The 14,759-nt window shown below is 37.3% G+C and overlaps 2 protein-coding genes, 1 long non-coding RNA gene and 3 other non-coding genes across 7 annotated transcripts; 2 read left to right on the top strand and 4 right to left on the bottom strand.

Annotated features, from left to right (window-relative positions):
- The first annotated feature begins 1,495 nt into the window (after window positions 1-1,495).
- LOC113692613 (protein LIKE COV 1) lies at window positions 1,496-6,186 on the top strand. Of its 2 annotated transcripts, XM_027211053.2 has the most exons (8): window positions 1,496-1,860; window positions 2,097-2,402; window positions 3,129-3,181; window positions 3,839-3,948; window positions 4,172-4,339; window positions 4,419-4,516; window positions 5,315-5,441; window positions 5,662-6,186. In XM_027211053.2, the coding sequence occupies exons 2-8, from the start codon at window positions 2,235-2,237 to the stop codon at window positions 5,757-5,759; spliced, it is 822 nt and encodes a 273-aa protein (XP_027066854.1). In that variant the 5' UTR covers window positions 1,496-1,860; window positions 2,097-2,234; the 3' UTR covers window positions 5,760-6,186. The 2 variants fall into 2 exon arrangements, with proteins under 2 accessions (XP_027066854.1, XP_027066853.1); XM_027211052.2 differs by lacking the exon at window positions 1,496-1,860 and having other exon boundaries at window positions 2,048-2,402.
- Window positions 6,187-8,470: 2,284 nt separating this feature from the next.
- LOC113692280 (uncharacterized) lies at window positions 8,471-10,539 on the bottom strand. The gene is made up of 2 exons (XR_011815802.1): window positions 9,154-10,539; window positions 8,471-9,064 (listed from the first exon to the last, which is right to left on the bottom strand). It is a non-coding gene; the product is annotated as an uncharacterized lncRNA (long non-coding RNA).
- LOC113694377 (small nucleolar RNA Z43) lies at window positions 9,307-9,409 on the bottom strand. Its single transcript, XR_003449333.1, has one exon. It is a non-coding gene; the product is annotated as a small nucleolar RNA Z43 (small nucleolar RNA).
- Window positions 9,597-9,696, bottom strand: LOC113694376 (small nucleolar RNA snR60/Z15/Z230/Z193/J17). Its single transcript, XR_003449332.1, has one exon. It is a non-coding gene; the product is annotated as a small nucleolar RNA snR60/Z15/Z230/Z193/J17 (small nucleolar RNA).
- Window positions 9,871-9,953, bottom strand: LOC113694383 (small nucleolar RNA U83). Its single transcript, XR_003449339.1, has one exon. It is a non-coding gene; the product is annotated as a small nucleolar RNA U83 (small nucleolar RNA).
- A 1,821-nt stretch (window positions 10,540-12,360) lies between the features above and the next one.
- Window positions 12,361-14,105, top strand: LOC113691452 (uncharacterized). The gene is made up of 3 exons (XM_027209587.2): window positions 12,361-12,984; window positions 13,236-13,421; window positions 13,541-14,105. Exons 1-3 carry the CDS (start codon window positions 12,505-12,507, stop codon window positions 13,811-13,813), a joined length of 939 nt encoding a protein of 312 aa, XP_027065388.1. The 5' UTR covers window positions 12,361-12,504; the 3' UTR covers window positions 13,814-14,105.
- Window positions 14,106-14,759: the final 654 nt, after the last annotated feature.

Here is a 14,759-nt window from a genome sequence, read left to right as displayed (position 1 = left end):
CAAAAACTAAATAAGATTCATGAAGTCAGGATGAATTGATGTGCTACTGGAAGGAAAAAAAAAAAAGAAACATAAAGAAGAATTATTGGCTGCTGTACTTTTCAACACTAACCCCCGTACATATGAACATAATCAAGTTGTAGAGTCTTAAATTATGACAATCAACCAAGAACTCTCTGTTCTGAATCTGAAACCCACTACGCATGCATGAAATATGAGGGTTGGCTGGCCTGAAAAATTATAGTGGAAGAAAAATTATAGTGGAAAATTAACAAATTTCATTCTATAGTTTTCATTAGATTGCAGCAAATGACCAAATCTATATTAATTTCCTTAATTCACATTTGTTTATAGAAAGGGCATATTCGTAAAATAATTTATTTGAGTATCTTTTCCTTTCAGTTGTATTCAACTCCCAAACATCAGAAAACTAATTACTTTCTTTTCTTTCTTAAAACTCCCAAACAACTAGATAGAAACTTTGATCCTTTCTTTTCTTTTCTAATTTATCATTTCTCTTCTTTTCTTTTCATTTCCATCCTCCCAAACTAGCTATTAATCTCGGGGATTGGCTCCAATCCCTTTTCTACTCCTGCGATTTGATTTCTTTTTCCAAGTAAATTGGTTTAAACTGGCTAAATATTTTTTTTCCCCAAACTGGCTAAATATTTGAACATCAAATTCTTAAACATTTTCCCCTGGACCTAGGCAAGACACCTAACTCAAAATTCAATGGCAGTATGTGCAAATGTACTAAATCAGGACTCCACAGTTTAACAAAGAATACACAAAGATTAAAGTGAAAAGCACTCATTATATTTACCTTGTTGATGAGGAAAATAGCCATTTGATGCTTGACGACTATCATTGTCACTATGGCTAACAAGAGTTTGGCTATGTCCAAGAAAAAAAAAAAAGAGAGAGAGAGAGAGAGGAAAGAAATTGACAAGTAAATAGATGAGACCATCCATTCGGGAGGATCATCTTAGTTTCTATTTTATAAAAAACCTAGTTTGTTTATGTTTTTTATGGCAACCAAGTTTTAAATTCACCAGGGAAGGTCGAGAGATCCTTATAGTTGCGTGTTGCTTAGACACTCATGACTTTGTAATAAATTGTTCTTGTGATAAAAGTCCCTTGCACTTGAACTCCGCAAGGGAAGATTGACAATATCCAGCTCACAATCACAAAACAAGGCTGCGACTTCCATTAGGGCCAAACATACTTCACAGTTTCCACGTCTATCTGTTGATAGTCAGCAATGGCTGCAAATTAAAACAAAACCTATGGATTTTAAACTGGCAAAATGTCATTAATTCCTGCAAAGCTCAAGTTAAATTTTGGGTTTTACTTTTTACCTGGCTAAAAAGCTCTACCAATAGATCTTATTCTTCCCAAACAGACAAACCAGAACCACCGCAGCCGCAGGAGCATATTTTGAGGATGATAATTGATTCTTAAGGTCCGTCCATGTCATTCCTGTATTAACATTACCATCCGCCCGCAGATGCTAAGTAGGATGATAGTTCTTTGTTTTTTGCAAGTGCTAATATACGGCGGATTGAGATAGGATGATTTGTCCGGATGAAAATAACTAAGAGCCCCAAAAACCACAGCCGAAGCTGACGTTCAGTGATCCGCCACAACTCACCAAAACCCACTCCCTTGCGTACTACTGCTTACAAAAATTATGGATGCCCACCTCCCCTCCCCTCTGTCAGGCATCAGCAAGCATCCCCCATGACCGTGAGGTCAGGACCAAGATCCCAGTCCCAATCCAGCCCTTCCTCCGCGTTGAATTTTTCCGTTTTAGATAGTACATTATATTATTCGTAATCTTAATCACCCGAGGGCCAAAAGGTTTGTGTTTATTTTTCTTGAAGTCCTCACATGTTCCACTACCTAACATTTCCCCAAAACCCAACCTTTATTCCACAAAACAAATAAGTAAAAACAAACCGTAGTAGTAGTTAGTAATACCCCCCACCCAAAAAAAAAAAAAAGAGCCTTAAAATTAAATACTCCTGGTGCTAGCTCTCTTACTTCTTCTGCACTTCCTCTTTTTTTTCTTTCTTTCTTTCTTTTGAGTAAAGCAGGAACTTTTTGGACTGTTTTTGGGGATTTGACGGAGTCATCTGGGTCGTCGAGTGCTTGGACTGAGGTGGGCTTGGAGGTGTTGGGTGAAAGGTGGTGTTTGAGTTGAACTGGGGGACTTCTTGTGCGGGAAAAGTAATATGGGTGATGACAACAAGTCCGGGATAGCTGGGGTTATGGGGAGCACTAGTCGAGAAAGAGATCGAGAGCTTCTAATTCCCGTCTCTGATTCTGTTGAGGCTGACGATGACTCCTCTTCCAAGCCCTCTTCTTCTGCTTCCTCCTCTCATCATCACTCTGGCCGGGAGGTATGATTTTCTCTTTCGTTTTCGGACAAAATGCTTTTGTTGTGGACGAACCCCTTTTCATTGGTGGATACTGCTTTGATATCTTTGAGATCCATTGATGGGTTGCCCGTATATGTACTTTTTAGCTATTCCATGTGGTTTGTTCTAGGGTTTAGGTGATCTTTAATTTATGATTTGATGCTTTCTGGAACCTTTGTCTGCATTGAGTAACCTATATAATACTCGTTGAATTTCATATATTAAAGTTAGGCCCTCCTTTAATGATGGGTTTCAAGTTGGGATTTCGAAATGGCATTTGATTTACTTACTTTGAGGTATGTTCTGCATAGAAATGATTTCGAATTGTTGGGTGGCGGGTGGTTTTTGTTTCATGAGAGATGGCAAGGAGTAAAGAAAATGCTGGGAGTAGCTGGTTTGTTTGATTTTGCAATATTTCTTCTGGGCATTCTGTTCATGCTTTCCTAGTATAATTGAATTGATACCAGTCCAAATTAGTCAATAAAATTCGTTGGGATAAGAGGAGTTTATTTGTATTCTTCATGGTGCTTCCGAATTCTGCAGTAGCTCATAAATATGATTGCATTTTTGTCTGTAACCTCAGGGAAATGCTTCCCCTGCCGCCGTACTAGGCGTTAACTGTCGGCATTAACTTTTCTCGTCTATTCTTTTTATTCATTGTGTCTTAGTTCTTTTCTGACAAATTCTTGGTGTCTTTACTCACTCCAGACCTTCTACAAAGTCATTAGGAGCTGGGCTTCCAAGAAATTCATGACAGGATGGTACTGATTCTGTTTTCCTATTCAATTTGCTAGTTTCGCATCTGATATTGCCTGTGAAGTGTGATTTTGCTCTCTACTGATATTTATACATAGTTTGAGTTTCCCTCAACCAAATTTTGATTCATATGTTCCATGCCCATTTTCTGTGCACATTTAGTTACTTGCTTAAGGAAAATGGTATATCTGGTTAACCAAATTAGCAGATATGCTCTTCCTCTATCTGCCAGGAATGCCAAAGCGGGAAATCCAGGAGTCTTATATACTAAATTGTTTTTCTTTTGTTGTTCATGGTCTTAACTTGCATTCTTTGGTATGATGCTGGGGACCCTTTTTTTAGGGGTGGTTTTTTTCTTTGGGGGGGGCGTGGGTGGGTGGTTGGAATGTTTGAATTTTTCATTACAGGACACAAGCAAAAGAAACAAAAGGTCACACTACTTACTTTTATAGTCCGTTATGTAAAGCATGTTGATCTTGGATATTTACATGTGAAAATTGTAGCAGTTATGAATTTGCTGAAGTACACGAACAAAGAAATCTGTGATTGTCTTTACTACTGAGTTTGGTATCTTTGTTTGCTACAGTTCTCCACTTTCCTGCATTTGGGGTTCAACTCTGCGTTTTGATGTGTAGTTGTTGCTCACTGTGTCTTTTTTACAGTGTCATTCTTTTGCCAATAGCAATTACATTCTATATCACGTGGTGGTTTATCCATTTCGTTGATGGATTTTTCTCGCCCATCTATGCACAGCTTGGAATTGATATTTTTGGTAAGCATCTTGGCGAGATTATGTTATAGTTTTACCGATATTCTTAAAATTTAATTAACTAGGATTGGCTATGAACAATGCAGCTATTGAATTTCGGTCCTTTCCTACAGTAATCTTCAGTTTTTTCCTCCTTCTGAGATCAATTTTTGGTAATGGCAGTCTAGAGAATATTGATATAGTTATTGGATCTCCAATGCTTATGCATGCTCCTATTTTTCATTAGGCCTTGGATTTGTTACATCCATCACTTTCATTTTCTTGGTCGGAGTATTCATGTCCTCATGGTTGGGGGCATCTGTTTTGAGCCTTGGAGAATGGTTCATCAAGCGCATGCCCTTTGTTCGTCATATTTACAGTGCTTGCAAGCAAATTAGTGCTGCCATATCTCCAGGTGTTGTTATTAATCTTATGCTTCCTCTCCTCTCGACTTTGACAAAAATTTAATCATGACTAAGTTCACACTTTTACAGATCAAAACACCCAGGCATTCAAGGAAGTGGCCATCATACGGCATCCACGCATAGGTGAATATGCGTTTGGCTTCATCACTTCATCTGTCATTCTCCAGGTATGAAGAGCCTTGGATTCCTTGACTGTGCATTTTCACTTTCTGTTGGAGATCCATGGTTTACCAACCATGATCATGTGCACCGGAAAAACTTTTTTAACTATGAAAGTTTTTGCTGTTGCTTTCTTTGATGCTTTCGTAGCGAGTTGTGAGCTTGTTTTCTCTTGTTGATTTCCTGCCGTTACTACTATTGTTTTATTCCGCTGCTGTTGATAATGCTGCATCATGCTTCTGATTTCATCTGTTAGCTACTTATTAGCAACCTGGCTTCATACAATGCATGCTTTGTTTGTGTGTGTTTTTGGTTGTGGCTCAGGAAGTGTCCCATATTCTATTCTATATGTATGTTGATGCGTGATTTATAAATTGACTAAACAGTAAACTGACAAGCAAGATTCAACCTTGTTACTGCCACAACTAAGGAGTTATGCGTCAACTTTGCAATTAGATAGCCACATTATCTGCTATGAAGCTGAGAGCTTTGAGAATCTACTCTACCCATTTGTTGCCCCATCCCTTAGTTTGACATCCTAGTTTCACCTGAAGCTTCATAAACTGAGTTGGATAAAACCAGAACCGCCTCCTCCACTAAAATATCAAAGCTTGTTTTCTTGTGAGACTGGCAACTAAATGACTGTTCAGGTTATGTATACAAATGGGAAAGTTGTTGAGTACTTTTTTACATGCATAATGTTTGTATGTGCTCTGTAAAAACACATTAACGACTGAGTGTTTGTTGTAAATTGTCTGGGCATTATTTGAGAAAATTTCATTTGAGGCCTGATTTTCTTGAACCAGAATTATTCTGGAGAGGAAGAACTATGCTGTGTGTATGTCCCAACAAACCATCTCTACATTGGTGACATATTTCTGGTGAACTCCAATGAAGTTCTTAGGCCAAACTTGTCTGTCCGAGAAGGAATTGGTAAGAGATCCTTTCATATGTGAATATAGACTGCCAATCATTTGTATTGTTTACTTGTATGGATTGACATCCATATCAACTAACCCTAGTTCTTGACCTGGATTCTTGCTTTCGTGCTATCCTTATATAATGAGAAACAAGTTGTTCTTTTACTATCTCTTGAATGCTCATTGTGGGACTCGAATAATGCATGCCAACAAGTCTTCCTTTATGCTTGCAGAGATTGTTGTTTCTGGCGGAATGTCAATGCCACAGATCCTTTCGACATTGGATCCAAGAATAGTTCAAGTGGACAGGATTAGACCCGACAGAACTTGAGGCTGATGACCATAGCCGTGGCCAAGCTGCTGGTTCCTTCATATTTCAAGCTGCTGATATATTTGCCACACGACTCGATACCATAGGCATACTGAACTGCAATGGTTCTCCAATCATTTGCCTCGAAGTCTTATTATTGTTGTCACATATTGAGGATCCCAAAAGGTGAAAATGTAGGGCTATAGCTGTTGTGTAGAAATGCAGTTAGTTCCCAAGATAAATTCATTTTTTGTTTCATCTCCTTTCTCTTTCCATTAGCCGGAGTTTGTCCACACATATGGTGTCTACTGTCTTTTGAGCCCTGGTTTTCGCAACTCTTCATTTCCAGAATTGATGAATGAGATTTTGTACATACAGAAGGCAGAATTCTTCACGATTGTAGCACCTCTCATATTAACATACTGAATCTTACGCGAGTTTTGGTGAATGTTTCCATACATTACTTCAAGATAGTGTGTTAATCTATGTAATGTCCACAACGTGGCTTTGCTTAAGATGCAAATGGCTTGGTTAAGATACAGGTTCAATGCAAATTTGGGTCCCTCGGCTTTCAATTCTTAAATCCTGAAACTCTTGCGAGATTAGTGGATCCAGTTGTAGGGGTTAATAACACGACCCTTTCATGTCAATGGCCTGCAATTATTTTTTTTGGAGGTTGTTTTATTTTGATGTAAGAAGCTGATCGCCGGATTGACTGGAATGGTGATGGTCCAAGCGGTAAAAGTATTCAGTTTCGTCCTAAATATGACTTTTACTTATTTTAGTGTGTTTTCACCTAGTTTGTTGACGGATTCCAAAGTTGTACGGACGGATATGTGGAAATCGATTACAGTAGATTTTGGCTCCGTAACAGATGATCTAAATCATTATAGAAGTTTGCTAAGTCTACGGGGGGAGTTAAAAAGAGAAAGAGGGGGCATTATGAAAAGTTAGGAGGATGAAAAATAAATAAATAAATAACCTACACGGTCAAAAGACAACACCATCACCACGGCTTGAGATTCTCTGTCCTCAAAATAGTTCATGTCCTCCCTGTCCCTTTGTTGTACAGTTGCCACGTGTTTCTAGCATTTTGTTAATCCAAACTCAAATAAATTGATAATAATCGGTTTATAAGTTTTGTTAACCCAAATTTAGAGAACCAAATTCCAATTTATAATTCCAATATCTAGTATAAATACCCTTGCTACGTACGGTATTGACATTATTGAAAAAAATGAAAATAAATGGTGAATAAAAAAGATTAAAAAATTGTACCAACATAATTAAAATGTAATATCTGTCTAACAATAGTTTGAAATATGATAGAATGTGATTTTGATTTTTTGAGAATCAAATTCCAAAATTATCTGCTGGATAAAAATAAGAGAATAGTAATAAAATTTCAGCCACTCTTACTAAGTACACCTAAAAACCCTGCTAATACTTGAATAACCATGGTCTATCATGTTGGTTTGTAATATCAAACCCTTGCCAATTCACAATTCAAAATTTCTAAAGATGGTCAGTTTGTTTGAATTTGGGTTAACAAAACTTATAAACCAATTATTATCGGTTTATTTGATTTGGATTAACAAAAGACTAGAGACACATGACAGTTGTACAACAAAGGGACAGAGGGGACAAGGACTATTTTGGGGACAGAGGATTTGAAGCTGTTATACTAACAGGGGAAAAAGTAGGTAACTGGTACGCCTTTTTCTCTGATTCGTAACTGCTGAACAGATTGTCGAGTAGGACTGATTCAAACACTCTCTGTTCTTGAATTGCGAAGCGTGTTTAATCCAACTTTAAGTCCAACCTTAGTACAAGTCTCCATGCGATTTTTAGTATTGTGCTAAACCTAAACGCCTGTGTTCAGAGTCGAAGTACCCGGGCATTCAATTCTTGAAGAACGTATCCATTTACCCTCGCAGGAAGAGTGAAAAAACCTGCACCATCTTTGCTAGAGAATTAGGAAAAACGAGCTATGATATTGTAACTAATGGTACAACAAACATTTCATGATTCTGATTTACGGGATAACATGTTATCGTTTAGAAAACCTTGTATAAACTATTTCTTGAAATCGAAAGTGATCCTGCAAAAAATTGTACGATGTACAGAATTATTTTGCCTATTGTTCTTTAGGACGCAGGGATTCAATGATTCGAGACACCATCCATTGTAGGACTATAATTTCCAACACCACTTTTTATCTTTCCAATTATTTTTTTATCTCACATACATCATATCACAAAAAGTACTACAGTAAAAATATCTCTAATAATTCACAATCCAAACAAACCCAAGGTGTGTTGGAAATTGTAATGATGATGTAAGCAAATATATTTTGACAAATAAACTGCAATCCAAACAAACCTAATATCTAACCTTTTGAGCCACGGTCCTAATGACCAAAAGAACTTGAGTTTGTATATCATACGAAGAACCTACCCAATGAACGTGGCTCCGTGGAGTCAATCTCTGTGTGCGAAGCACATGTTCATGGAATTCATTATCGTGTATTTAAGATATTTAAAGGCTCTTCATTTAACTTGTTTAAAAGCATTGGCAAATTGACTGAAAGTTCTCTGCCTTCATTTTTTTTAAAAAAATTTTGAAACATGCTAATCACGTCAAATTTTTCCTCCGGTAAAAAAGCTTTTACAATCACTTGAAATTCGGTTTTTTGTTTTATCCCATTCTGGTACAAACACGCACCCAAAAAATAAAAAATAAAAAACTTGTTAAGGATTTTATTACCGCCTTGGGTGTTCATTTGAGGTAAATTTACAGCACAGTGCAATCTCATCAGCGCACGCATTTCGCCTTTGGCGAGGTGCCCTTGTTGAAATTTGGTTAAGGTTCTAACTAGGAGAATTTCTCGCATGGGCTGGCAAATGAATTAGCAGACTTCTTGGCACACCAATTAAGGCTGTCGTGTTGCTCGTATTGGGTCGGATAAGCAGAGATTGCATTTTTTTTCGCCCAATTGTGAGCCTTCTTGGCCAAAACTTAAGTAGATTCCATCTTCAAAAATCTAATAATCCAAATTATGCCATATCATCGGCCTTTTTCTTGGTTTGATTGTTCTCTTTTCTAATGGCCTTAGAACCAGGAGAGAGAGAAGCGCTCTTTTTTTTTTTTTGGGTTCTTTTACTTGTGTTTCTGCCATGGTTTTCATCTACTTCGTTTTTCCAACCTGATGTCTGTCCTCACACAGCATATGCAGCATCTATTGTTCCGTATCATCTTCGTTTGCATACTTCCATTATCTGATACCAAGCTCATCCATTCATGTTGCTGAACTGCCACTAAATTATCTGATAAACAAACTTTGTCCAAGCATGAATGTTAGAAGCAGTATGCTGTTTAGGACAAGAAAAAAAATAGAGTACTTAAAAAAGAGTACTTTTAGCATTCTGTACAATTTCTCTTTAAAGTTGCACGATTCGGGGGCATTAGACTCGGACAGCAACATTGTATTGCAGACAAATTCAGGAGCTTTCAAGGTTTAAAATGTTAAAAGAACTCAGAAAACAAAAATACAAATTTGTGAGTAGGGGGACTCAGTTTATGGGTGGTGATATATCAGGATGGTCGGCAAGGTATTCGCATTGAACACCATTACGCCGAACGAGACCAATATGATTTATTCATCACTGTCCCCAAAAGAGGGAAAAAGTTGAATCTTCTGTAACTCTTTCCCTCAAAAAAAAAAAATCTTCTGCAATATTCCAGAAAAAAAGAAATACTACAAACAGCGACGATACTTTTTGATTAACCATTAATGAAGGAAAAGAAAAAAGAAAAAAAAAATTAAAGAGCTAAATGAAATAATTTCATGGGAGTCAGAAGTGCCATCAGATAGGAGCGAAAGACTTTAGAAATTTTATAATCACGTTAAAAAATGATTTATCATTTGAACTATGCTTCTGATCATCACCTGACTTCACAATCTCCCATGACTCGATTAATTCCTCGTCTAAAACAAGTTTGAAAAAGTAGCCCTGTGTTATACCTTCTGGTTAATGAAGAATCAAACTTAAACGCGGCTAAAGTGAAAATTTTAAAAACAAAACAAAAAAGAGATGAAAAAAAAGGGAATAGAGTAAGAATAAAGTAGTATTGCCTCAGAAGGAAGGCAGTAGAGTGGTGTTGTAATCCCTGATTTCTCATACATAACATCATCACTGTAAATCATCATTGGCATTCTTCTATTACGTTCATCTTAAAAAGAAAAAGAAAGCATTTGGGGAAAACAAAAGGAAACTCCAAACGGAATTTTTTTAAAAAATCACGATAATAAATGAAAAATAATCATCATGTCAACCAAAGTTTTGCTTGAAATGAACAGAGAGAGCACATACTCGAAAAGAAAACCCCAAAATAAAAACAGAACAGAAGAAACGTAGAGGGCCTCATTGAGAAGATTAGATCTGTCAACACAGCATAAATTCAGACATATGCTTGTCAATGTTTTGATGAAATTTAATCATAGGCCCAAACGCAGAAAATAAAATCACAAACAATATGGATGGAGGAAAATTCACATGCTCCAACAGGCTTTCGATTTACCTACAAATACAGAAAAAGGAGAAAAGGAAAGATAGAACTGAATCATAGAACCAGAAGACTAGCCCTACCCCAACCCAACGATCCCCACGAAAATATTAGTGCTGCTGATACTTCTATCGACTCGCCACCTACTTATACACGGAGATATAGCGAGAGGGTTTTGGTGTTTGGGGAGGAACGGACGAGGGAGCTAGGGTTTTCTGCCGCCTTCCCTTCTCCTCGCGCGCCGTATTATTAATTGTGCTGAACTTGGGCTAGTCTTTTGAATCCTTGTATGGGCCATGGGCTTCAAAAGTATAGAGTGGACTCATTTTGGGCCAAATGCGTTGCGGATTTCAACTGCTTAGCAAGGGGTAACAACTTTGACAACTTATGTTAAAACTGAATCTGAATTCTGAAATCTGAATACTGAAACAATTAATTTGCTGAATTTGAAGCACCGAAAAGAATATATTAATGTCTGAATTTGAATGTTGAAATTATTTATACTGTTTGATAAACATCTATAACTGAATGCTTAATAAGTTAAATTGTACAATTTTGCCCTTATATCTTTTCATCCAAAAAAGGAAATAGAACCTATGATTTAATTAACTTAAATTTGTTAGGTATGAAAATGACAATATTTATTTTTAAATCAAATTAATATAAAAAAGATGAAATATATTATATGAGAAGTATGGAGAAGATGTGAAAGTCATTAAAAAGAGATAAAAAAGAAGTAGAAAACCGTTAGATAGAAAATATCAAATTATTTAATTATATAAGGGATTTGAATAGAGAATATCAGATTGTTTAATTAGATAAGAATTTTAAATATAATTAACAAATGAAAGTAGATTTGATAGATAAAATAAGGTAGTTGAAGTAATTCTATTGATTATTATCAGAATTAAACATTCAGTTACGATTTTTGTACTGAAAAAAAATACATACAAGTTTAGCACCGCTTAACAAGCTCAGTAGATGGATTTTTACTTATCAAACACCCAAAACATCTGAATGTCTGAAAAAGTTCAGTTTCACCACTTTTTTATGTTATCAAACAGATCCTTAGGCTCGTCTCCTCAACCTCATAAAATCTTCTTTCCTTCGCTCACAAATTGTAAGCCTTGCGTCTTAAGTCCAATTTAGCTAGTAGTAGGCGTGTAGATGAGATAAAAAGGTGATTGAGAGATATATTTACGAAAAAAAATTATTTTTTTTTTCAAAACTAATTGCTTTTCAAACAATGTCTGAATAAATAGCATGTTTATGGTTAGATTCAGGACTTTCCCTTATTTTCCCCTCTTGCTTCCTTGACCCTTGTAACAATTAAACTTTTTCTTTAACACAAAAAAGAAACATAAACTTGTGAGGCTCGCATTTTCCACCATGGCACATACAATGTCTGATGTTTTACCACGCAATATTGCAATTGAACCTTCAAATTGGAATATATATATTAAAGAGAGAAAATATGAATATAAGATTGAATATACAAGTATATATTCGGGCACTACAAAATCTTAACTAATTCGTACCTCCTTTTCTTGGAATTTGGTTCTCTGAATTTGGGTTAACAAAACTTATAAACCAATTATTATCGTTTTATTTGAGTTTGGGTTAACAAAAGACTAGAGACACGTGGCAGCTATACAACAAAGGAACAGAGAGGACAGAGACTATTTTGGGGACAAAGGATCTGAAACCGTTTGAATCAGTCCTACTCGACAATCTATTCGGCAGTTACGAATCAGAGAAAAAGGCGTACCAGTTACCTACTTTTCTCCGTTAGTATAACACGGCACAGAAAGACTCCCCCACCAAAAAAACCCACAAGAAGTTAAAGCAAGTCCCAGATCAGTTTCAGTCCAAATCAAATATCTTCTTTCATGATTTACTTTGATTGGCTTCTGCAATCATCTCAACACATGCATGCACCCTATTTTCCGTTGTGTGGCATCACAGGAAGGAGAAAAACGAGTTGAACTTTCTTCAATCATTTGATCATTGGAGAGGCGTAGGGAGGGCGAGTAGCATACTCCATGCAGCTGTACCCAATTTGAAGGCAAAATAGAAGACCTTATTTCTTGTTGACTGCTTATGGGTTTGGTAATTGCATCTTGTACTCAATTTGGCCGGGAAATATTCGCTTGTTTCTGTCTGCATTGAAGTGGAAAGATACCATTTATAGCTTGGGAAGATGATACACGCCAAGTCTGAATCAGATTTTGCAACCTTATCCCCACCATCCTCCTACCCTGCCTCCCCTAAACCTCCCGTGTACTACGTACAAAGCCCTTCTCTCGATTCCCATGACGATGCGGACAAAGCATCTGCTACCGCTTCTTGTCAAGCCACCCCAGCTTACAATAGTAGTAGTAGCCCAATGGAGTCTCCTCGTACCTCAACCTATGGGAGGCAATCCAATCCCAGATCTTCGTCGGCCAGCAGGGTCTCGGGGAATTGGCGATGGCCGAGGATCAGCAGGAAGAGAAGTGGCAAGGGATGGCAAGAATGCAGTTTAGTTGAAGAGGAGGGTGTTTATGATGGTTCGCATGAAGATGATGAGAAAAGGTCACCTTTATTAGCAGCTTTTGTGGGGGTTGCCGTGGTTTTTACTGCGTGTTGCGTGATCATCTGGGCCGCTAGTAGGCCTTACAGACCTCAAATCACCATGAAGGTATATCCTTTACATAATTCATTAATTTGCTGGACTGATTCATACATAGATAATGCCACTATCAACGAAGATCTTTGCAGAGAAAAATTGGAGCTAACGTTAGTATTAAATTGAAACTTCTCCCTTTCACAATTTTAAGTTTTCATGTCAGAGATTATATCCATTTGACGAACGTGTAACTAGTTGAATTATCAGAGCTTACAGTAATTTACTTGTGCCCTTGCAACGTCTGTATCTTGATGAAATACCAGAGCTTGAGAGTACACAACTTTTATCTCGGGCAAGGCTCCGATCGAACTGGTGTTCCAACCAAGTTGCTTACAGTTAACTGTACAGCAACCATGTCCATTCGCAACCCTGCTACATTCTTTGGCATTTATGTCGGATCCAAGATGGTTGATCTAATGTATTTCGAAATGACAGTTGCAACTGGTGAGGTAAGCGTCTCAATACCGTCTCTGCCTGCCTCACAGAACAATGTTTATACCTAAAGTAAGAGCTTCTCTTTTTGGTAAAATTCCTGTTTCATTGACAGTTTGCGTTTCGTTTTTTGAAGTTGAAGAGATATTATCAACCAAGAACAAGTTCAAGGACCATATCAGTGAACCTAGATGGGCGTAGCATTCCTCTCTATGGTGCAGGGGCAACATTAGATGATGATGACACAGAGGTTCCACTGAAGTTGAACATGGAAATCCAATCACTGGGGTATCTAGTTGGTAAGTTGGTCAAGACCAAATACCAAAAGCGCGTCTCTTGTTCCATGGTCTTCAATACTGAACGCATGGAGGAAATCAAATTTCACCCAGATTCTTGTATATTTAATTAACTGCGAACTGCAAAGAAGCCCTACGTTATAATTTTAACCTCCAGTAAAGCTTGTTCTAGCCATAGCTCATGCAATTCTCAAGAATCTGGAAGCAATTATTAAAGTCTTTAACTGTAGTGTTTTATTTGTACATAATTGATCACTATTGTTAGAACATCAATTATTAGTCGTCTCCACAATATAACTACCCTACTGTAAGGTATCAAGCTTGAGGTGTCCAACTTCGGTAAATGAACAGGCAGAAGCAGAAGTGGTAAATTCGCAGAAATACTTACTTGTATGGCACCTGAAATGTTTTGAGCAATTAGCTGCACCCCACCCCCCTCCCCCTCCCTCTCCCCACTCCGGGGGGGAAAAAATCTGGCTAATTACTCAGAATATGGTCGAGAAAAAAAAAATTCGGACATCTACGGCTCTGACAAGGTTCTGTTGCAAATCTATGGCTGTCGGGCTGTGTCAGCCCAGCACCAAAAGTCAGTCAAAAATTTTTTTTTCAGTCTGACACAGCCTGACAACGGAAAAAATCTTTTTTTTTTAAGTTGTTTGCTATCGGCTGACAAGGCTCGGTAGCCAACAACTTGTGCAAAAAAAGCTGGCTGCAGTCCAACAGAGTTGTCAATCCTTGTCAAGTACATTGAAGAACTCTAATCATGTTGCTGTGCACTCAAATTAATGCTTTTTCTACATTACTTTACTCCCTGGTAATGATTTTACATAGAGCAGGGGTAACCTAAGCTAGAAGATGGTATCCAGGCCACGACAGATATTCACATTCTCACTGCAACGATTCCATATGCAAAGAGTGACAAGAAGCTGTTGATTTCCAATCTTTGTCAATTCACTGAATCAACATTAATCAGTTTTTATGCATCGCAATCTACCAGAGAAGATACAGGGTTTGATAACGAAATGACTCCAAATATTTCTCCCAAATTATGTAAGATAC

This window comes from Coffea arabica, chromosome 6c (genome assembly GCF_036785885.1).
Source record: "Coffea arabica cultivar ET-39 chromosome 6c, Coffea Arabica ET-39 HiFi, whole genome shotgun sequence".
Classification (NCBI taxonomy): Eukaryota; Viridiplantae; Streptophyta; class Magnoliopsida; order Gentianales; family Rubiaceae; genus Coffea; species Coffea arabica.
The sequence above is the reverse complement of the archived record's forward strand: the minus strand, read 5'-3'. Positions and strand labels throughout refer to the sequence as shown.